This window comes from Sinohyriopsis cumingii, chromosome 15 (genome assembly GCF_028554795.1).
Source record: "Sinohyriopsis cumingii isolate HCF-2022 chromosome 15, ASM2855479v2, whole genome shotgun sequence".
Taxonomy (NCBI): domain Eukaryota; kingdom Metazoa; phylum Mollusca; class Bivalvia; order Unionida; family Unionidae; genus Sinohyriopsis; species Sinohyriopsis cumingii.
This window is the reverse complement of record NC_142975.1, coordinates 114,092,805-114,116,779: the sequence shown is the minus strand read 5'-3', so window position 1 is coordinate 114,116,779 and position 23,975 is coordinate 114,092,805. Positions and strand designations below refer to the sequence as shown.

The 23,975-nt window shown below is 35.3% G+C and overlaps 1 protein-coding gene across 3 annotated transcripts in view; it reads right to left on the bottom strand.

Annotated features, from left to right (window-relative positions):
• Positions 1-23,975, bottom strand: part of LOC149782522 (hemocyte protein-glutamine gamma-glutamyltransferase-like) — a 227,220-nt gene that overhangs the window by 105,902 nt on the left and 97,343 nt on the right. For all 3 annotated transcript variants that reach the window (XM_089933950.1, XM_089933951.1, XM_089933952.1), the window contains exon 2: positions 7,525-7,682. In XM_089933950.1, the coding sequence (XP_089790076.1) occupies positions 7,525-7,682 (158 nt within the window). The remainder of the gene's footprint in view (positions 1-7,524; positions 7,683-23,975) is intronic.

Below are 23,975 nucleotides of genomic sequence, written 5' to 3'. Positions count from 1 at the left end.
TCAAAATGGATGAGGATCACTATTCTGACAGTCCCCATAGAGTCACAATGGAAATAAAACCTTTGAGAAAGTCTAAGGACAAAGTAAGGGAAGTGATGAAAAAAGAAAGGAGAGAAGGGTGATGAAGAAGATAGAAGAATGAGAGCATGGAACAAAAAAATAGAAAAGGAAGAATATGAGAAGAGGATGAAAGATGAAGAGAAAGAGAAACAGGAGGAGGAAAACAATGAGGAGAAGAAGCCAAAATGTGTAGAACAGAAGAAAGAAGCTGGTGGAAGAATAGAAGCAATTTGAAGAAAAAAGAAGAAACCCAAACGTCCTTTTCAGGCCACTCATATGCCTCTAAAAGATTTGTTTTCTTGCCTAAATTTTCTTTTGTCGATTGTATATATTTTTGTGTAATAGATTGATGTTCATCAATCATTGTCTCCATGTTGTATGTTGCATGTTGTATGTGTTATATATGTCTATGTCCCGCCAAACGTTCTAGGTTATTTCCCACCTTTGGGCCCGATTGAGATCAGCCACTTGCAACATTGTTACAACATTTCTGCCAGTGTTTAGTATCGTGACGTCACCCCTGTTGCATTCCTATCTACCCTATACAGGCCTAATTTATTCCCTATGTTAGATTCCCCTTGACCCTATACAGACCCACCCATCTTAAAGTCCCTTAGACCCCATAGTGCCGCGGCAACTTTTTGACTGAGATTTCCATTATGACCCTATATCACACCCTATCACTACTCACCTCATTTGATTCTGTATTTAGCCTGCGGTTTATACATGTCTGCTAAACATGTCCACCTTAAAATTATGATTATGGCGAGAGAAAATTATGTTAGTCTCAGTTAGGAAATACAGAGAAAACACAATTTCTATCACATCTTCACAAGAGTATTCCATGAAGGTTTTTCGTCGCTTTTGAGGCAAACAAGTACATAATCACAGCTGTTAAAGAAGTAAAATTCATGTAATAAGAACAATCGTTAAATGATTACAGCAATGGAGCAAATAACATAAATGCAACATTTTTCTTTCAATTAAAATACTTGCAATATAATGGCAGATAATTGATCATGACAGCTTCACTTGCTGACAAGTAAAAATTGCAAATAATGAGTCATAACTGATTTCATTTTCATATTTACAAAATATAATTAACGCATGAGGACAACTTCTGACCAGACACGGTTTTCTACAAAATCGTTCCCTAGAATTTTCTTACTCATGCTACAGAGAAATCTAGCTGTTTTGCTAACCTTACTTTTCTTATCTCAGTCTAGTCATTTCAAACCAGTCTTCTCAGTCAAGGTGTCCACGCGCTTATAACTACTTTTAAAAAAAGAAACCCTTGCTGTCTTATGCTGCGCCTGACGTAGTTGTTCTAAAATCAAACAACAACAACAGCAGCAACAGCAACAAATATATAACAAAAACATAGTAACTTAAGGCAAATCCATCTTTGAGAACACACCATACAAAAAAAATTCGAGAGAGACAAAGACACACATACATACGATTTCGAGCTTTTTGTTTTTATACTAGTTCGTTCCACACAGCATGGTCAATTTTATTCTTTATGAAGGCCTAGCCCAGTTTATTTTCAGGTCAGCGTCATTAAATGTAGCTAAAGCTACGTAACTAGTTTTAAATACTTCGTGTGAAACAAATTATAATATAATATAATTGTAATAAATATTAACTAGTTATTGTTAATTTCATATAGCATCCATATATTAAATGTGATAATATCTCAATACTATGCAATGTTATTTTTTGGGGCTCACGCATAAAACTATACTTCGGATGACACAGTAATCCCGCAGTTCTCGCTAACATATTTGTATTAATGCACCGCATCTAAACATTGGCGCGTGAACTACATTGCACAACTGAAAAGTTCTTTTTCACTTTAAAGGAAATTATTGGGTGAGAAAAAGAATCTACCCATGGGTTTGGACCGAGACAAGGAAATCCCAGTTGCGGGGCAAGCCTCGTCGGGAGACAAATTGTGTAACTACTTGACAGATTTATATATTTCGGTTCAAACCCAAACACAAATTATATATATATATATATATATATATATATATATATATATATATATATATATATATATATATATATATATATATATATATATATATATATATATATATATATATATATATATATATATATATATATATATATATATATATATATATATATCGACTGTGTAAGTAACGAACGCTGTAATTGCGATCACTGATGGTTGGTCAAGGATACGTTCAATCAAACACCGGAGCAGACCGGGGTGGGGGCTCTAACAACCTAATTTTGGTAGTAATACGCTGCGTATTTAATAGTCAACAATGTTATGAATAAATAGTTTGCATTATTTGTTGTTGTTTTCTCTGCATGGTGTATTTTGTATAATTTTATTTTGGACTTGACCTTGCCCAAAATCAACTTTATAGTCTACCTGACCAGTAACTTTTATTCTGGCAAACAAATAATACATAAATAATATTTCCCTATGAGTATGGGTTAAATATTAGGATGATTATCTTAGTCTGAATCAAGGACATTGGAATTTCCCATGGATGAGCCAGTTATACCCGATGTTTACCACATTTCTATAATTGTAGTCAAATACTTTATCTTGCAATCCAGAATGTTCCAGAATGGAAAACTTCACTAAATAGTCGTATTATATTTTGAAATGCTGATTATGACCAAGGTCAGGTAAGGGGGTTTATAATCTTGTTTATTTGAGAAATCGCTCCTTCTTGCTTCACATCTTATAGCAGAGCCATCTTTATTGTTTGTTCAGTATTTTCAGTCAGATTAAATTTGCTTATTCAAATTATAATCCTCTGTAAATGCACAAAGCGCTCCTCAATAATATTCTTAGACAGAAACATTAACCTGGAATTATAGTGAATTCAGATAAGGACATGTTGAATTACATTATCATGATTCAACAAAGAATATTTGCAGATCTTCAAGTCACAGGCTACTAAAAGCAAATCAATATATACAGTGTTGGATTTTATTTCGAAGACCACTGGGATTTAATTAGAACTTTATTCATTAAGACTGGTGATAGAACTTTCTGGGCTATTTGGGATTTAATTCGCAATGCTTTAAGTTCTTTTGAAATTACCACTTTGTATTCGAGGGAAAAAAATTATTTGTTGAATTTGACAAAACTTGTTTTCTCTCGTCTCCAATAATTAATTTAAGACCAAAGAGTCGTAAAAATAGCAACACAGTGATTATCACATAAAAGCCATAGCGGCAAATAATTACAGATCTAGAATTCAAGGAAAAGACCAGTCTTGTCCAAAATGACATTTTAAAACGTATCTACAGATAACCGAAGTAGAATCAGCTTGTCCAAAATGTCCTTTTGAAACATCTCTACAGATAGCCAAAGTAGAATGAGCTTGTCCAAAATGTCCTTCCAAAACGTACATACAGATAACCAAGTTAGAATCAGCTTGTCCCAAATGTCCTTTTAAATCGGATCTACAGATAACCTAAGTAGGATCAGCTTGTCGAAAATGTCCTTCTAAAACACATCAACAGATAGCCAAAGTAGAATGCGCTTGTCCAAAATGTTCTTCTAAAACGTATCTACAGATAACCAAAGTAGAATCAGCTAGTCCAAAATGTCCTTTTAAATCGTATCTACAGATAACCAAAGTAGAATGCGTTTGTCCAAAATGTCCTTTCAAATCGTATCTACAGATAACCAAGGTAGAATAAGATCGTCCAAAATGTCCTTCTAAAACGTATCTACAGATAGCCAAATTAGAATAAGGTTGTCCAAAATGTCTTTTAAAACATCTCTACAGACAGCCAAAGTAGAATGATCCTGTCCAAAATGTCCTTCTAAAACATATCTACAGATAACCAAGGTAGAATCAGCTTGTCCAAAATGTCCTTCTAAAACAGATCAACAGATAGCCAAAGTAGAATCAGCTTGTTCAAAATGTCCTTCTAAAACGTATCTACAGATAACCAAAGTAGAATGAGCCTGTCCAAAATGTCCTTTTAAATCGTATCTACAGAGAACCAAAGTAGAATCAGCTTGTCCAAAATGTTCATCTAAAACGTATCTACAAATAGGCAAAGTTGAATGTGCTTGTCGAAAATGTCCTTTTAAAAGATATCTCCAGATAGCCAAAGTAGAATAAGCTCATCCAAAATGTCCTTTTAAAACATCTCTACAGATACCCAAAGTACAATGAGCTTGTCAAAATGTCCTTTTAAATCGTGTCTACAGATAACCAAGGTTGAACGAGCTTGTTCAAAATGTCCTTCTAAATCTTCAGATAGCGAAAGTAGAATCAGCTTGTCCAAAATGTCCTTTCAAAACGTATCTACAGATACCTAAAGTAGAATGAGCTTGTCAAAATTGTCCTTCTAAAACGTACCTACAGATAACCAAAGTAGAATGATCTTGTCCAAAATGTCCTTTTAAAACATCTCTACAGATAGCCAAAGTAGAATGATCTTGTCCAAAATGTCCTTTTAAAACATCTCTACAGATAGCCAAAGTAGAATCAGCTTGTCCAAAATGTCCTTCTAAAACGTATCTACAGATAACCAAAGTAGAATGAGCTTGTCCAAGCTGTCCTTCTGAAACGTATCTACAAATGGCCAAAGTAGAATCAGCTTGTCCAAAATGTCCTTTTAAAACGTATCTACAGATAACCAAAGTAGAATCAGCTTGTCCAAATGTCCTTTTAAAACGTATCTACAGATAACCAAGGTAGAATCAGCTTGTCAAAATTGTCCTTTTAAAACGTATCTACAGATAACCAAGGTAGAATCAGCTTGTCAAAATTGTCCTTCTACAACGTATCTATAGATAACCAAAGTAGAATGAGCTTGTCTGAAATGTCCTTCTAAAACGTACCTTTTAAATCGGATCTACAGATAACCTAAGTAGGAACAGCTTGTCCAAAATGTCTTCTAAAACACATCAACAGATACCCAAAGTAGAATGAGCTTGTCCAAAATGTCCTTCTAAAACGTATCTACAGATAACCAAAGTAGAATGATCTTGTCCAAAATGTCCTTTTAAAACATCTCTACAGATAGCCAAAGTAGAATGATCTTGTCCAAAATGTCCTTTTAAAACATCTCTACAGATAGCCAAAGTAGAATCAGCTTGTCCAAAATGTCCTTCTAAAACGTATCTACAGATAACCAAAGTAGAATGAGCTTGTCCAAGCTGTCCTTCTGAAACGTATCTACAAATGGCCAAAGTAGAATCAGCTTGTCCAAAATGTCCTTTTAAAACGTATCTACAGATAACCAAAGTAGAATCAGCTTGTCCAAATGTCCTTTTAAAACGTATCTACAGATAACCAAGGTAGAATCAGCTTGTCAAAATTGTCCTTCTACAACGTATCTATAGATAACCAAAGTAGAATGAGCTTGTCTGAAATGTCCTTCTAAAACGTACCTGCAGATAGCCAAAGTAGAATCAGCTTGTCCAAAATGTCCTTTTAAAACACATCTGCAGATAACCTAGCTAGAATGAGCTGGTCCAAAATGTCCTTTTAAAACGTATCTACAGATAGCCAAAGTAGACCCAGCTTGTCCAAAATGTCCTTCTAAACCGTATCTTCACACAACCAAAGTAGAATGAGTTTGTCCAAAGTGTCCTTTTAAATCGTATCTACAAATAACCATAGTAGAATGAGCTTGTCCAAAATGTCCATGTTAAACGTATCTACAGATAACCATAGTAGAATGAGCTTGTCAAAAATGTCCTTTTGAAACGTATTTTTGTCAACGCACTTTATTAGGAGTAACGACTAGAAAAAATAATTTACACACTGAGCTGCCGATGCATTATACGAAGACAGATCAGGTTCTATGTTATTTACAGTTAGAGTTGACTTCAAAAGGAGTACATACGGTACACACAAAACTCGTTTGCCCAAAGACGCCATGCCCTAAGACGTCATGCCCTTAAACGTCAAATCCGATAAAGCTTTTACTCACTGTAATCTGGCTGAGTATGAATTGTTGCTTTGAATGTACATATTATCTCCCAGTTAAAAATGGGATTTGTACACGTCAATGAATTTCACAAGATCCGTCTGGCTTTGACATAACTGATAAGGTTGCTGAGCGAACATATTGGTGATTTCCTAACAGAATGATATTTTGAAAGGTGTCTATCAAGCTGATGGCAGAGTCGATCGAAAGAAGGAAACGGAAGCTATTTTCATACAGGTTAAATGACCCTGTCATGAAAATGCATCCCCTTTGATGCTGTCCTTTCCTTTCGCATTTAGTGTTTTGAGATATTGCTCATCGACGGAAATATTCGAGAAATATGATAAATGCTACTTTTTGTATTTTATTTGGTAAATTATTTGGTTGTCAAGAATATATATTAAAACGTAAAAGAAATCGAAATAGCAGAAATCAGGCATAGTCCTACGTTGAGTATGCATGCATGCATGCATGCATGCATGCATGCATGCATGTATGTATGTATATATGTATGTATGTATGTATGTATGTATGTATGTATGTATGTATGTGTGTATGTATGTGTGTGTGTACGTATGTATGTATGTATGTATGTATGTACGTATGTATGTTTGTATGTATGTATGTATAATTTTCCCAAAAACGTTTAAACATTTTTTAAAATTATTTTGTGATGCCTTCTTAAATTGCTTTGTTTAAAATCATTTATAGTGGTTCCATTTCTTGCCAAGTTGTCCTCTCTCAGGTAAATTCATGTCCACTGAAGTGTTTGTGTGTGTGTGTGTGTGTGATTTGGATATTTAACGTAGCTTGAAAAATAATTCAGTCTTATCTCTACGATGTCTGCAGTGTGGCAGTTTGTAGTGTTGTCTGAGTCATCACGACGCGACCATGCAGCATCATGTCCCACCCAGTCACATTATCTTGATACCAGGCATACCAGTCTTAACACTAACCTCTTAATGTTAAGAGCCAAGCGAGGCTGCTGTTAGTACAATTTTTATAAGTCTTTGGTATGACCAAGCCGGTGTTCGAACCCTCAACCTCCCACATCCGAAGCGGACGCTCTAACCACTCGGCCACATGAGCGGTCCTTAAAGTGTTAAATTGGCCGCTAGTGATGTAATTGAAATGGGTCTGTTAAAGTAGGTTCCAAAAATCCAATAAGATATTGCCACTGCTGTAATTTGTCATGATAAATATCTCATTTCTCAATATGTTGTTTTGTTGTTGTTGTTGTAGGGTTTAACGCCATTTTTCAGCACAATATAGGCTATACATGGCGGCAAGTATTAATGGTGAAGGAAGAATCCGGAAAAAAACGGAAAGAACCACCGACCCACGAGAAGCTACTGGCAAGCTTTCTCACATAACCACATTAGCCGAATCCGAGACTCGAACCGACGCAGACAGAGGTGAGATGGCAGTGATCCGTAACGGTGAGCGCTTTAGGCCACTCGGCCACTCGGGGCCCCTCCTCAATATGTAAATAGAAAAGAAAGACACAGAATCACAAACCTTCTTTAGATTCTTTATCCTTCTTAAATGATGTTAGCTGTGCCTCTTCCGGAAAGAGGTTTTCCTGCGGTGTAGCTCTCCGCCCTGATAAGTTGGAGCCGAGAAGTAGTCCTCTCAAGTTTCCGTAGTATGACGCAAACTTTTCAGACAGAGACACTCTGAAAATAAAATAAAATTCGATCGCCTTTAAAGTATAATTAATAGGCTGAACGGCATGCCATATTAATTCCAATGTCGTCGTAAACAAGCGATCTGCATTTAAGTATAAATGGATGGTACGGATATATTGGTACCCAATAGCACCGGTATTCAGTATATATCTGAATCACTTCTCTAATACAGACCCTGGAACCACCGTTTTCTTACTATCCTAACAAAACAACATATTTCCATACAAAACAAAATAATTAAACTATCAAAACCACCAGAACGGAATAGTAATGAAATAGCCTAGGCGCATCGTAAACGAAACAACAATTATAAATGTAAAGAGTTTACCCATTATCGTTTATGGAGGAACAAAGTCAGTGCTTTATTGTAAACGTAAACGCTCCGTTTCCAAAGAAACCATCGCCTCAAACTCTGATAGCAGTTCATTCTGGAATCATTTGGAAGAACTAAATTCAAGGAAACCTGTCCTCATAAGTCCATGTGACATTTTAGTTAAAGACATGATTAAACTGCAAACCTGCTGAACCTCGCTTTTGCTCATATTTCCTAAACACTTGACAGGTCTGATTTCACAGAGCCTAACCCAGACAAATGTACTGCCTTAGTAAATGAAAGGGTACCCGATCATGCTATTTTAAATATCCCCCTAGTTCCAATAACTAATAATGTTAATATTATCAATACAATAGACACTAACAAATCAGCTGGTCTATATGGAATTCACCCCAAAACTCGCCAATCTTTCCATCACTGACCAATACCAAGAATAGGGTCGCTCGAATAATTATGTTTTGAAACTTTCTTACGAGTTCCTGGAATGTTTGGAAACGAGTGATAATTTTTATTTCTACGAGGAACTGAAGACTGCAACACTACAAATTGCAGCATACGTCATCGTCTTCCATCTTGGATTCTTCGTCGGGATTCGAACGTGAAATCAGTAGAACATTTTGTTATTAGGACTATAAAAATTGTCTTCTCGGATTATTTTTGGATTAGGTTTGGATTTGATTCTTTAAAACCGTAAGTTCATATTTTTTTATTTTTTTTCATTTTTACAGAATTTTTCCAGGAAATAAATTATTGTATTTTCAAAGCTTGTTGTTTTCTCTCTTTCTTGTGTTACTGTTTATTAGAGCCTAAACAAGTGACATAAGAAAACTGGGAGCTCGTCCTAAGGATAATTTTAAATTTTGGATAGAATATTTCAGAAAACGTTTTTTTAAATTTGAATTCTCGAGGTTTTGAAATCTTAGTGAAATTGGCAAGCTTTTCCTAAAATGTCATCAAAAGTGGAAATCTTTCTTTCAAATCCTACCCAGGAACAATTTGATCTTTTCAATAAAGATGATTTGATGCAACTTGCTAGAAAATACGACTTTCTGAAGTAAAGGCTTACTTAACGAAAAAGGAAATAAAATATTGTGGCTCAGTATTTGGTAGAAAAGAATGTTTTGGATAAAAGTGCTTTGGTTTCAGTCAGTATGTCTAAATTAGACTCTGACATTAAAATGAATGAATTAGAATTAAAATACAAGATGAAACTGGAGTTGAGGAAGCTGGAGCTTCAGAAAGAAGAAAGAGAAAAACAAATGCATTTACGAGCAGAAGTAAAAGAAAGAAAGACAAATGCAATTACAAGAAAAACAAACGTAGATACAACACTAGAAAAAGGAGAGAGAGACAGGAAAGAAAGAAAGAAAAACAGATGCAAATGCAGTTAGATAAGGAAGAAAAAGAAAGAAGGACGAATGCAGTTACAAAAAGAACAAATGCAAATGGAAGAAAGAGAGGAAATACCAATGTAAAATGCAACAAATGGAACTGGCACGTGAAAAGCACATTCATACTTCAAATCCAAATTTATGTTTTGATTATGCAAAGAGTATTAGATTAGTGCCCTCTTTCAGAGAAAAAGTAGACAAATAGTTTCCTTATTTTGAAAAAGTTGGTGAAAATTTTGAAATAGCCAAGGGAGCATTGGACTCAATTATTACAATGTGTATTCACTGGTAAAGCTAGTGATCTTTACCGTTCACTGTCAGTTCAGCAAAGTGGTATCTATGATACGGTTGAAGAATGCATCTTATGGGGTTATGAGTTAGGCCCTAACGCTTATCGGAAATAATTCAGAAACTATAGAAAAGAAGTTGGACAAGTCATGTCGAATGTGATAGAGAAAAAGAGAAGTTATTTGATAGATGGTGTTTAGCCAAGAAAGATGAACAAGATTATGAAAGTCTTAAACTTATATTACTTAAAGAGTTCAAAATCTGTGTCCATAATAACATTAAGTCTTATCTTGACGAGCATCAGATTGAAACCTTGGAAAATGCTGCTCGTGCTGCTGATGAGTATTCTTTAACTCATAAAGTTTCCTTTGTACATAAGACTTCTACTCAACAGCCTTTTGGCAGAAAAGTATTTCAGCCTAATACAAGCCCTTCTAAAACTCAAAACTGGCACAACTTCTAAACATTTTGATTGTTTGCTTCAGAGAAGCTTGATTCAAGATCCTTGTCTCTTCCTACGTGTACCCATGTCAAGAAAAAAGGAACGTTATTTCTGATTGCTACAAACTGAAAACTAGGCATTAGAATCAAGACAGACCTATTCCAAATGATTTTATTTCTAAGAGGTCAAGGTCACGGGCATGTATTGAAAGCAATACATTTGTAGGGTCTATCAAACCCCAGTCTGATTTGATTATGGAAAATTATGAACCATTCATATCGATTGGTTTTATGTCACTCTTGGGTAATTCGGCCAATCCTATCCCTATTACAATTTTAAGGGACACAGGAGCTTCTCATTCTTTTATTATCAGGTATTTTGCCTTTTTCTGAGAATTCTTAATCTAACTTTCAGTGTTCTTATTCAGTGAGTAGAGTGCGGCTTTGTCAATATTCCTCTCCATTGTGTAAATTTGTCATAAGACTTAGTCTCAGGACCCGTGACAGTCGGAACAGTCTCTGTTTTACCCGTTGAGGGCATTCATTTATTACTAGGCAACGACCTAACTGAAGACACGTTTGTGGTTAATCCACTTGTAACTGACAAGCCTTGCTTGGATAGGAAAGTTGATCCAACTGAAAAAGAAATCCCTGATATGTTTCCAGCTTGTGCAGTTACCAGAGCTATGGCAAAGAACGCTTTTGAGAATGATGTTGATGAGGAAAGTATTCCTTTAGATGACATATGCATTGGTCAGGCCTTTGATGAGGTCACTTTCACTTCTTGTTTGGATCAATCGGAATGTATTGACCACAGTGATCCTCTTTTAACGACTCGTTCTCTTTATTTCAATCAGGGTGATAAACAACAATCACTTGTCGTTGAACAGGAAAAAGATCAGATCTCCTGTTTGTTTCAGAAGGCCATTTGCGAAACTGAAGCTTCTAAAGTTCACGTATGTTATTTCATTAAAAATGGAATTCGTATGAGAAAATGGAGATGCTGATGACGAATGGTCAGTGAACTATCAGATTGTAGTTCCAAAACCTTACAGACAGGAAATATTTAGTCTGGCCCATGAAACTCCATTGGCTGGTCATTTAGGGACCAATTAACCTTATCACAAGATCTTAACTCGCTTTTACTGGCCAAACATCAAAAGTGATGTTGGTAAATACTGTAGATCTTGTCATACCTGTCAAATAGTAGGAAAACCAAATCAGAATATGCCCAAGCTTCATCTACAACCTATTCCTGCCTTTGACGAATCATTCAGTAGAATTATGGTAGATTGTGTTGGTCCCTAACCCAAGACCAAGTAGGTAACAAATACATGTTGACCATTAACGGTGTGTCAACAAGGTTTTCAATGGCAATTCCCTTGAGGAATAGAAAATCTAAAATAATAGCAAAAGCTTTGATAACGTTTGTTTGCTCAATTTGGCGTTCCCCACTCTGTTCAATTGGGTCAAGGGTCAAATTTGACGTCTGGAACTTTCCAGCCTATATTGCTTGAATTTGGCATTCAGCAATTCAAGTCAGAAATGTAAGTTATAGTTTGATAGAACTATAGTGGAGAGAACTTTTGAGTTTGGTAATAATGGAGTTCTGTCTCTCCTGCTCATTCTTCAAATTTGTATTCAGCTTAGATATTACGGCCCTTACAAGGTTAAGAAAAAATGAATGAGTTAATTTATAATATTAGTGTTCCTGGGATCTAAATAAATTATAGGAGTACCATTACATTTAACGAGACAGCCAAGTTAAACATGCAATTAATTTTGTAGTACCTGTCCCACTCAATGAAAATTTAAGTGAAGGAATATCATCGGATTCTACTGACATTGGAATGACAAATCTTCGGAATTCAGAAATTATGAAAGATCTCGACCAGAAGCTTTCACATTTGCAAGAGCAAGAAAGAAATTAACTTAAACAGTTATTATTTGAATATGAGCACATATTTTCAGATGTTCCTACAAGGACAAACAAAAATTTTCCATGCTGCTGAAATTGTAAATTCTAAACCTGTGAAACAACACCCGTACAGGATGAACTCTCTCAAACAGAAATACTTGAAAAAAGGAATTCAATATTTGCTGGAGAATGATTTTATAGAGCCCAGTAAAAGTGACTGGAGTTCACCATGCATACTTGTTCCAAAACCAGATAAAACGTTCCGTATGTGTACTGATTATAGGAAGGTGAATAGTGTGAAAATAAACAGATTCATTCTCATTACCAAGAATCGATGACTGTATTGATAAAATCGGGAATGCCAAGTATGTCACGAAATTTGACCTTATAAAAGGATTTTTGACACTTTCCACTAACGGAAAGAGCAAAGGAAATTTTTGGCATTTGTGACTCCAAAATGGACTTAATATAACGTAATGCCGTTTGGGAAGAAAGGGTCGCCAAGTACATTTCAACGCCTCATGGATATGATTACCTCTGATCCAGACAATTTGGAAATTCTTTGACAGACTCGCTGATGCATGTTTGACATTTAGTTTATCTAAAAGTGAGTTATGCCGTGCTAGTGTAACTTTCCTAGGACACACGGTAGGACATAAACAAGTTAAACCTATAGATGCTAAGATCAAGGCTATCTCTGAATTTCCCGTGCCTGTTAATAAAAAGCAAATGATGCGGTTTCTAGGTATGGCCGGATACTATCGAAAAATATTTTCAAATTCTTCTATAATTGCTGAACCCCTGACAAATTTATTGAATAAGAAAAACAAGTTCCTTTGGACTGAAAAATGTCAGGAGGCTTTTGACAAATTGAAAGCCATACACAAAGGTGCACCGGTTCTTACAGCTCCAAATTTCAGTCAATCTTTTAAACGGTCTGTTGATGCAAGTGATGTTGTGGTTGGAACAGTTTTGATTCAAGAAGATGAAAGTGGTATAGATCATCCAGTGTGCTATTTTTCCAAGAAATTAAATAAGCACCAAAGGAATTATTCAACAATCGAGAAGGAATATTTGGCTTTGATATTGGCATTTCAACATCTTTTTGAGTTTACCTTAGTTCAGCTCCTTCTTCGAGTATTGTATTTAGCGACCACAACCCTCTTACTTTCATCGGCAAGATGAAATATAAAAATCAAAGACAACTAAGATGGAGTTTGTTGTTACAGGAATATAATCTTGACATCAGGAACATCAAGGGAAAAGATAATGTAATAGCAGACGCACTTTAACGTGTATAACAATATAGTATTTCATGTACACCGTGTAATTTAAAACGTCGTGCATAATTAGTCTGAAGTAAAAAGAAAGCTTTATGTATAAATCTTTCTTTTTCTTATGGGGAGAAGTTTTATATATATTTGATTTAATTATAGCTGATTTAGTATATATTTATTTCAATTTAATTATTTGACAGTTTTATTTTCTTTTACTTTTCATTACGTGATATTGTAATGTAAATTTGTTCACTAGATATGATACATTTTTTAGAAAATAGTTTGACCTTGACTTTAGTTTATAAAAACCAGATGTTGATCTAAATCCTGACCTTGTTTCAGAATTTGTAGCAACCTTCGTAAACAAATTCTATTTTATTTTAAAATGATTGGTTATTTCCAAGGTCATGATGCGACTATGTCTTTAAGATATAAACAAAATTTTTTTATTTCTTAGAGTAAAAATGATTGGTGTTTGTCAGGGTCACACTGGGTAAACGTGATCTGTAAGAAGTACGTGATTCTATAAACTTCCAGAAGATGATCATGTAACCCTTGTTTATGTTTTAGAAACCCCATATAACCCATGTTTAGGCGAATTAAACTCAGTAGAAACTGGGCTGTCAAACTGTTGTATGTTGTGCTGTTTGGGGTTATTTCACATTACTTGGATTCAAAAGGATTAATTCCATTATTTTTCTGGAAAATAAGTGTGCTCAAGAAATATTGTGGAACAAAGTTTATTTTTATAAAAATGTATTCAGCTACCAGAAACTGGAGTGATAATTTTATTTCTACAAGGAACTGTAGACTTCAAACAGTACAGATTGCAGCACACGTCATCGTCTTCCATCTTGGATTCTTCGTCGAGATTCGAACGTGAAATCAGAGGACCATTTTATTATTAGGACTACTAAAACTTTATTTTCGGATTATTCTTAGATTATTTTTGGATTTGATTCTATAAAACAGTAAGTTCTTTTTTCCCTTCAGTTTTACTGATTTTTTTCAGGGAAATAAATGATTGTACTTTTCAAAGTTTGTTGTTTTCACTCTTTCTTGTGTTACTGTTTATTCGAACCTAAACAAGTGACACAAGATCTGATGATAGTCTGTGTGCAATATAAAATGATTGTACCGTCCATGTGTTTTCACAGGAAGCTTTTTAGGGGACACAGAACTTCGGGTTCGATTGAGTCGTCAAGAGTTGGAGACGGAAGCAAGACTAGCTGAAACAGTGGAAGTCGACGGAAGTCTCTTCGTTGGAGAGAAGGTGGAGGAGGAGGAAAAGGAATCTGGAGGAGAAAGTGGAGGAGGAGATGAAGGAGTATAGCGAAGTCGAGGAGGAGGAGAAGGAATTTGGAGAAAGTAGGGGAGGAACAGGAGAAGAACTTGGGAGAAATAGGAGAGTTGTTGTTGTTGTGGGGTTTAACGCCATTTTTCAGCACACGATAGGCTATACATGGCGGCCAGTATTAATGGTGGAGGAAGAACCCGGGAAAACCCCGGAAAGAACCACCGACCCACGAGAAGCTACTGGCAAGCTTTCTCGCATACCCACATTGGCTGAATCCGAGACTCGAACCGACGCAGACAGGTGAGATGGCAGTGATCCGTAACGGAGAGAGCTTTAGACCACTTGGGGCCCCGAAATAGGAGAGAGAGAGAGAGAGAGAGAGAGAGAGAGAGAGAGAGAGAATACCACAGATGAGTAGAATACAATGACAGGTGGAAAACGATCTCACACTGATAATCAAGTGATGCAATAGGCTATTAAAGGGTCGAGAGGGAGGATTGTAATTGGTAATTTGAATCATCTGATTATTGCATTGTTATTAAACTGGTATTCATTGAACTTCAACCTTTTTGTATATTTAACCATTTAACCGTAGTCATCGCTGACTGGGCGCTCGGGGCTTTACATCATCCTTTCGCTGATCTATTTTCTAACCAAACTCAAGCCTGGGTGGGACTTCTATAGTAGTTTTTGAAAAATACTGGGTGCACCCCACCCCGACCATAACAACTCTCACATCGGTAATATGATTATATCGATCCGTGTCTTGCTTTATTTGTTTTCCTCGTTATTCAAGGAATATAATTTAACCCAGGCCCTTGGATGGGCAGACCAGAGATGCCACAAGGAAATACTGCACGTTTGAATGTCAGTCTTAGAAAAAATGTCACTGATACAGAGAGAGATTTGGAAATACAGACCAGAACTTATACCGATATGAACGCATGGCTCAGTAGGGATCCAATGGATACAAGTCAAACGGTATCAGTGCCTACTAATTCAGCGAGAGTATCATACCCGCATTTTTCCCAGTCACAATGTTTACAGAAAGAAAAACCAAGCCCAGCATTCCGTACTGAATGTCCGCAAAAATCAGATAATCTTATTCAGATCATGAGTGCTAACCGTACTGAAGTGAGACGCCTGAACGCTTCGAACATACAACTGAACAACCAAAAAATCAAATGAATACTTAAAAGCGCAAAACAGTTTACAAAAATCCTGAATGACCTCAATGAATCAATGTTAAGACAAGTAAAAATATTGGATAACGAAAAGAAACTTGAGAATTAAAAAAGCAATCACTCAAAGACAGCTTAATTTTCTACGGTATGCAAGAAATCAAGAGTGAAATGTGGAACGACACGGAAAACACAGTAAGAGAATATATAAAACAAACGTTTGGCATCGACGAGTCGAAGATTGAAATCGAACGAGCGCACAAGTTACATTCGAAACTGGGTCCAATGAAAGAAATTTTTAAGTTGTGTCGCTTGAAAGATAAAGAAACTTTACAAAAAAATACAAAGAAATTAAAAAGACAGCCCGAAACAAGGCACGGGATGAAGAGAGAGAAAAAAAAGAAAAGGAGGAGTAAAGGGAACAGACGAATATCAAAATATTTCAGAAGTAAATCAACCACGTATCCGAATATATGAAGACTTCCCAGAAAGAGCACATCGGGTACTAACAGCTCTATCCTTCTTCATCCAGGTACTCAGGCACTCAGAGAAGGTAAATCAGCCTTCTTGAAATGTGCTTTACTGGCTATAAATAGAACTAAATGTGTGTTTAATGATGCACTGCATCCTGTTGTAAGTATAAATGACACACGAGTCAGGCCGAGGTCATGTGATTCCTAATATGCAGACGATTAATGATATTAAGTTTTGTACCTGGAATATTTCAGGTTTAACAAGAAAACTGTCTAGTGAACAGTCTAATTCGGACTGTAGTGATTTTATTAATTTTATGCGTAAGTTTGGTATTTTTTGTACCGATCGAGACCTGGGCCCATGATAAAATCGATATGAGTGGTTTCAAATGTTACACGAGTGGCAGATGCAACACGTTACTCTGGTGGTAAATCTGCAAATGTAAAAGAACATACAAGACATCATTTCAGTATCAGTCAACTTAAGATTAAATTAAAAATAATGTTTGATAGAAACTCCCTCGTTGAATACAAACTATTCAGGATGACCTATTTTTTTTTTAGTGTAGTATATGTGTCACCTGAACTCTCGTCAATACAATAAGAAGACTTGCTTACCATTAAAGGTAACAAATCGGCACATTATAGAATTATGTATCCAAATCATCCATTTATTATTGGTGGAGATTTCAATGCATATGCCTCAATGGAAGCTGATTTGATTGTAGCAATAGGAATATTCGAGGATATAGATTTAGGCATCTTGGTTAGCGAAGGTTCCGATAACTATATACACCTTGGCGGATCGAACAGCTATATCGGTACTTGGTCTTTTCGACGTCTATTGGATTTCATGTGTTGCCTCCCTTAGTATGTAATTCCAACTAACCAAAAGCATGCTGCATTGTACATCGGCCGAAAACGGAGGTGGCAATTGACCTAAGAAGTATACTTTGTAAGTTTAACATCGAAAGTATGACTATATACCAGAGGTAGCCATTACAGGTCTATTAGAGTAAAAGGTATTTGTGAAAATACGGACCGACACTGGGAAGGTGCTCATTTATCAGTCCTTTCAGGTTGTGTGCTCCCCTTGTCTATATCACAAAGGAACAGTGTTCAAATTTGAACAACTTAATTTTGATTGCATGCGGTGGCTTGCCGCCGCATTCAATGAAATTCACAGACCCGAATAACAGAAATATCTGCTCGATATGCCAAGGCGTAACAGAGTCATCGAAACCTTGACTAGCGAAGATGAGATTTAGGGGACAGGCAAATAACAACAGAAATGAGCGAAAACATTATGACGATAATTTACTGAAATTGTGTCAGTTATCTGGAATGGGGTTTGCAAATAGTAGATATGGTGATGATAAAGTTATTGGAAACTTTACACGAATACAAGGCAGTTCTGCTACAACCATTGACTACTTACGTTTAGATCAATGAATATATGCATGCATAACTACCTTCCTTTACAATGGGTAATATAATTGAATAATAATTGAATCAGCCAATAAAAAATCACAAGTAAACAATGTGCAGACCGTGTTGCACCTGCGTCCACGTAAAAACTGCGTACTTCAATTCATTAGTTTATTGCTATAAGCAGTTATGTTTATTTAATTTGTATTGTTTGTCAGCTTTTCTTAATAATGATATGACATGTACACCTGTCTTTTGTAACTGACCTTTGTTCAAAATCAAGTTAATGGGTGTAACTGACCAGTGACATTTCTTTAGTAAACAACATAATACATAGCTAATATTTCTCTATCATTGTGGATTAAATATTCTGATCATTATTAGTAGTAAAAGATGTTTAACTTCAATTTGAGTTAAAGGCAGGTCCTGATTCTGACCTAACAAAGTTCCAGAATGACAGTATTTCCATAAAATGGTAATTACTACCTTGATCAAGTAGAGGGGTATATAATCTTATTAACCTAAGAATTATTAATTCTTGCATTAACATCTCAAGGAGAATTATTCTTATTGTTGTGTTCAGTTTTTAATTTGGCTGGATTTATTAAGGCAAATTATTATTCACTGGAATTACAATGTACTCAACATTCTTGGACTAAAACATACATTTGGAATTACGAAAAATTCAGATAATGGCACTTTGGGTTATATTATTATTATGATATATCAAAAGACAGCTAGCACGTCGCCACACTCGAGGTCATTGGCACATTATCACATTCGAGACCAGGCACATCAATACATGTAATATTGGAATTTTTTTGGGAATACCACCGGAATTAAATTGGAACTTTATACATTTGGACTTGTGATAGAACTTGTCGGACTATTTGGGATTTGATTCACATTACTAAGTTCTTTTCAAATTTTCACTTTGTATCAGGGAAATAAATTATTTGAATTTTATATGCAATACAGCACGTAATGCAAATATTAATTGGTTATCAAATGTTATATGTACAAGCTTAGACAGAAACTATGTGGGGGGTGCGTGTGTGATTTGCATTTTTAATGTAGCTTTTAACAATGTTAGTCTTATCGCTGCAATGTCTGCAGTGTGACAGTTTTTAGTGATGTCTAGCATTGGGGCATAATGCCTTGGACATGTAGCATCATGTCCCACCCAGCCACATTATCCTGACACCAGGCCGACCAGTCCTAACACTAACTTCTAAATGCTCAGCGCCAAGCGAGGCAGCTGTAAGTACCAGTTTTATAAGTCTTTGCTATGACTCAGCCGGAGATCTCACCCGCGACCTCCCGCATCCGAGGCGGACGCTCTAACCACTAGGCTACCAGAGCGGTCTGTCGAACAAGTTAGGTTTTATGTGGATATTCCACTGTCGATACTATATTTATCCCATTTAAAAGAGATAGGTTTTATGCTCTTCTGTTGATTATGAAAAGCATTTGACCGTATTGACAGGAGCTTACTTTATCATAAAATAGTAAATGAAAATATTACTAGTAAAATGCTTGCGATACGAAAAGCCATATATGGCAATCTTAAAGCGTGCGTGAAAATGCCGACTGGTTTGAAAGAAATATTTAATTGCCCGGCTTGGGTAATGCAATGATGTGTTTTATCACCTATTTTCATTACTCCTCAACGATTTAAATACACTTTTCTGAGCAGAATAACAGTTTAACACTAGAATTTGCTAATTTATTTGCACTGTTGTATGCAGACGACTTGACTGCCGTTGCCGAAACTGCTACTTCAGTGAACTCTAAATAAACTAAAAGAATACTACAATTAAAGATAAACCTGGAGAAAAAATATCGTCTTTCGAAAAGAGGGACAAAAATATAAAAGTTGACAATTTGGTGATTGTCTGATGAGATATCTTGGCTGTTTATCCTCATTTAAAAACTCAAGGTATGTGGGTCAAACACGTTAGCATCACAAGTGGCAAAGTCACTTTATACTTTGAAGACTAGACTGCATCGGTTTGGAAAACTGTCTATAAACACTCTATTCTAAATATTTGACACTAAAATAGAACCAATCTTGAATTATGGATCGGACGTCAGGGGTTTCTACAAAGCAATTGACAATGAAACTACATACGACATTTTGTAAATATATTATTGGTATTACAAAACACACACCAAACGCTTTTCGCTATAATGAGTTGGGTAGAATGCCAATGCAAGTAGTAAGATATAGAAGAATTCTTAAGTACTGGTTCAAATCATTAAAGATGACTGATTATAGATTACCCAAACATGGTTATATCCTACAATTGTCATGAGGTGGACATTGTGACTGTTGGGTAAATAAAACTAAGACCTACTGTTTATACGGAAAGGGATACGTTTGGGTTAATCAAGGGATGGGTGATGAAAACCTCTTTTACATTATATTTAAACAACGTTGTCAAGATATTTTTCGACAAGAAACTTATGTACAGCTAAACTCAATGAATAGATTACGATGTTATAAAATCAGACGCAGTCTTAAATGGCAATACTACATAAATTATTTAAACTCTTCGTATAATGTTAGCTTGCTATGCATGTTTAGAAATGGAAGCTTTCCTATAATGTAGCAAATATAGGTACGGATACAATTATTCCGATGATTAAAGATTTTGCCCTTTTTGGGTAGATATAGAATTTCACTGTGCTGTTAAATGTCCCATGTATGATAATTTGAGAAAGGCCTATGAACCTACATACGTTCATTGTAATGCAGAAAACATCATGTTTTATAACTTTCTCAATAGAATCAATAATAGTATTATTATCTTACATAATTGTGCTGTTCATCTAGCAAAATCTTTATAAGTAAGAACATCTGTGTTAATCTAAGAATTGTTATGCTCTGTGGTTGCACCATATTGTTAATACATGTGTATAATTATGGGCCGATGGTTCCTGTTACAATAATAATAATAATAATAGTGTAATGACCAAGAACAGAGCAAAATCCTCAAAAACAATAGTTAACGTATGCAAATAAGATATTAAAAAGTCAATAACTTAAATTTCAGAATGCTCGTGACCAAACTTTATTTATTGGTACATGTATAGATATATCCTTGATAACTTCTGTGTAGAGAATACAATAAGAATCGCGGCATTTATTTGGGAAGGGGGTGGTCTACATGTGTATTTGAAAGAGTTGATTTCAATTCAGCACCACAGAGTCCGACATGAGTGTTTCATGTCAGGTCTGCAAAATGAATGAAATTATATCAAGTAAACATTGTCACTATTGTTTATATATATATATATATATATATATATATATATATATATATATATATATATATATATATATATATATATATATATAATCTTCACCCATTTTAAGACTGATTGCCTTATGCCATATTAGTAGCACCACGAGTAGCATTATATCAGCCCTTGATTTACTTGACAGACCTATACACGGTAGTAGAATGCACATGAGTGAGTATAGTTCTGCTTGTGAAACATTCCATTGGTGAATATTAAATCATATTTCTAGTTCACGCATATCGTCAACAACAATGGTGCATTCCATACAACATTTCAGTATTTGAGTTTACTTTCAGAAAACTATAAACAAATATTACAATGATTCTGTCTAATCAATGGTTACCTTGCTTGCTATCAGCATTTATCTCTCTTCGATTTAAGACTGAAATATGTTATCAGCCTTGTCGTATCATGCAATAAATGGGTAATGAGTTTTCCTAACTCTAGTCCATAAAAGGACTGAAACTCCATTAATAAACATTGTCGCTTTTTTTTCACTTATAGCTTGGATACGCTCTGAAAAGATAATGTTTGCTAAACGTTTACTTTCAGTATCAACCAATCCTAGCCTGCCAACCCCATAGATACTCCATTTTATGTTCTTCCATTTCTAAACGGGTTCCCCTTCTTCCATATCATTAGTACCTTTAGTTCTTAAGAGGCAAAAGTAACATAAAACGAAATCAAATTACAAGTTTTCTAAATCCAGTTCACAGTATAGATTCCATAGAATCATAATAATCGCTTTCAAGGGTAATCTACTATTTGCATTAAGGTTAATGTAGCATTTGTACTATTTGCATTCGCTACCTGCATGTACAGTAAAAACTACTAATATCAAAATTTTAGACGCCTATTAAATGAAGTCTGCAGCAAGAGTAGCTGTAGTTCTTTTCTCGTTGCTGTTTGTGCTCGTATCATCACCATCGTCGTCGTCATCATCACCATTATCATCCTCATCGGTATCGCGGAAGAAGCAGAACTAATTGGTAGTAGTAGTAGTAGTGTGTTATGTGTTGTCCTTTTCATTGCTGGCATCATCGTACGGCTCCATCTGGGTTTGTTTTGTTTTGTGGGTTTTTTTTTTTTTTGCCTCTTAGATTACTTGGTATCTGACAAATCCGTCTGGATATATTAGATAGAGAAAGCAGCCTGGGGAGAAAGATAGGTCTTAATCGATAAACCCAATATCCACTAAATGAAGCTTTAATTTCGTCGTGAAGAAACTTTAAATAAACATGACAGCTAATGATGCCAGCAGTCATTAGCGAAGATTTCGTTTCTGTCTCTCCCCGTTGTCTGCCTCTCTCTTTCTTTGTCTCTCGATCTCAACAAAGTGATGCACTTAAATCCATGACGGTATATATTCGTAAATAAGACTACTTGTCCTGTGCGTACCGCATTGTCTATATACGATGCTAAGCCGTAGGATAAAGATGATGATGATGATTATTGTTGAAAGCGGCACCAAAATGGGCTCTACTCTGCGTTGGAGATCGAAAGAATATTAATCAAGATGTCTTGAGTGTACTAATTGAGCTTTAACGAGTGTACGGTGAACAACGAGATTCCGACTAATTTGATGCTACAAGCCTACATATGATGATGACTGGTCAGAATACAACAAAAAAGAACATAAGCCATAACAGCTGTATAAACTGAGTAGCCAACTCAAAAATCAGATATGACAGAAAGGCAAATGTACATGGTGTAAACGTAGCAACAGTTACCACTGTAGAAGGATTTAATTCTATCAAACAATTTTTCTGTTCAAGGTTTTTGTCTGATGCTCTCTGACATTTGTAATGTAGTAACTTTCATTGTACACACATGGGTGAATATGTGCTTACCCGAGGCAAAATCTATCAATAAGCGAGACTCATCGGAAGCCTTAATTAACAAAATACATGACTTGAGTAAAGCTATGAATATTAATAAACAAAAGGTAAAATGAGATCTCTGATGAAATTGCAAAGATTCTTTTCGATAGTGCTGATGAATTATTTGCATATAGGAACAAACAATATATTTATCCTAATAAAGTACATAGTAAACCATTTTCCGGATAATTATAAGTAGCTAGAAATAAATAGTGTATTATTTAATAAAGGATCACACACGATTAAAAACACCGCAAAGTCAGAACGGCATGCTTTCTCAGAGTTAAAATTACAAGAAGACAATCAGAAAATTTGCAAACCTGCATAACAAGAAACCACAAAATAAACTAAGAAAATTGTAAACAACAAACCCCTCAAAATAGTAGTAAATACTAAACAAAATACTAGTGAATACTAAACAAGATACTAGTGAATAATAAACAAATGACTAAAGCATACGTTCATATCGAAATGAAAATCTTTAATGATTAAAATAGGAACATACCTTATCCCATGAGAATAATGATGAGACAGCTGAAAATTAGACATTAAATAGTAGAACAGCGTGTGTTTTGGATTTTGAACGTAGCTGTAACAATTTTTCAGTCATATCGGTACGATGTCTGCAGTGTTGCAGTTCATAGTGTTTTCGAGCGATAGGACATATGCCGCAGACATGTAGCATCATGCCCCAATCCAGTGGTCAAGGTGCAATGTTTAAAATGGAAAAGACTTATCAAAAAATAAATCGCAAATATACTAAAAATTGGAACGTGTAATCATTGTTTATCTATAGAGAAGGGAAGGTGGGAAAATTTGCCTAGACATGAAAGATTGTGCAAACTTTACATGCAAAACTGTTTGGTTGATAAATTGCATTACCTCCTTAAACGTAGCTATTTAGGAGAAAAAGAAAGCAATTAATACCTAAACACTTCTATATCAGACCAAATGTACCAAAGTTTAAAGAATTGTTGAGTTCTCGCTGGGTTGGTGTTTTAAGAAAATCTCTCTAAAATGATTGACACTTTTATCAAAATTTCGGTAATTCCAAATCATTTTTACTC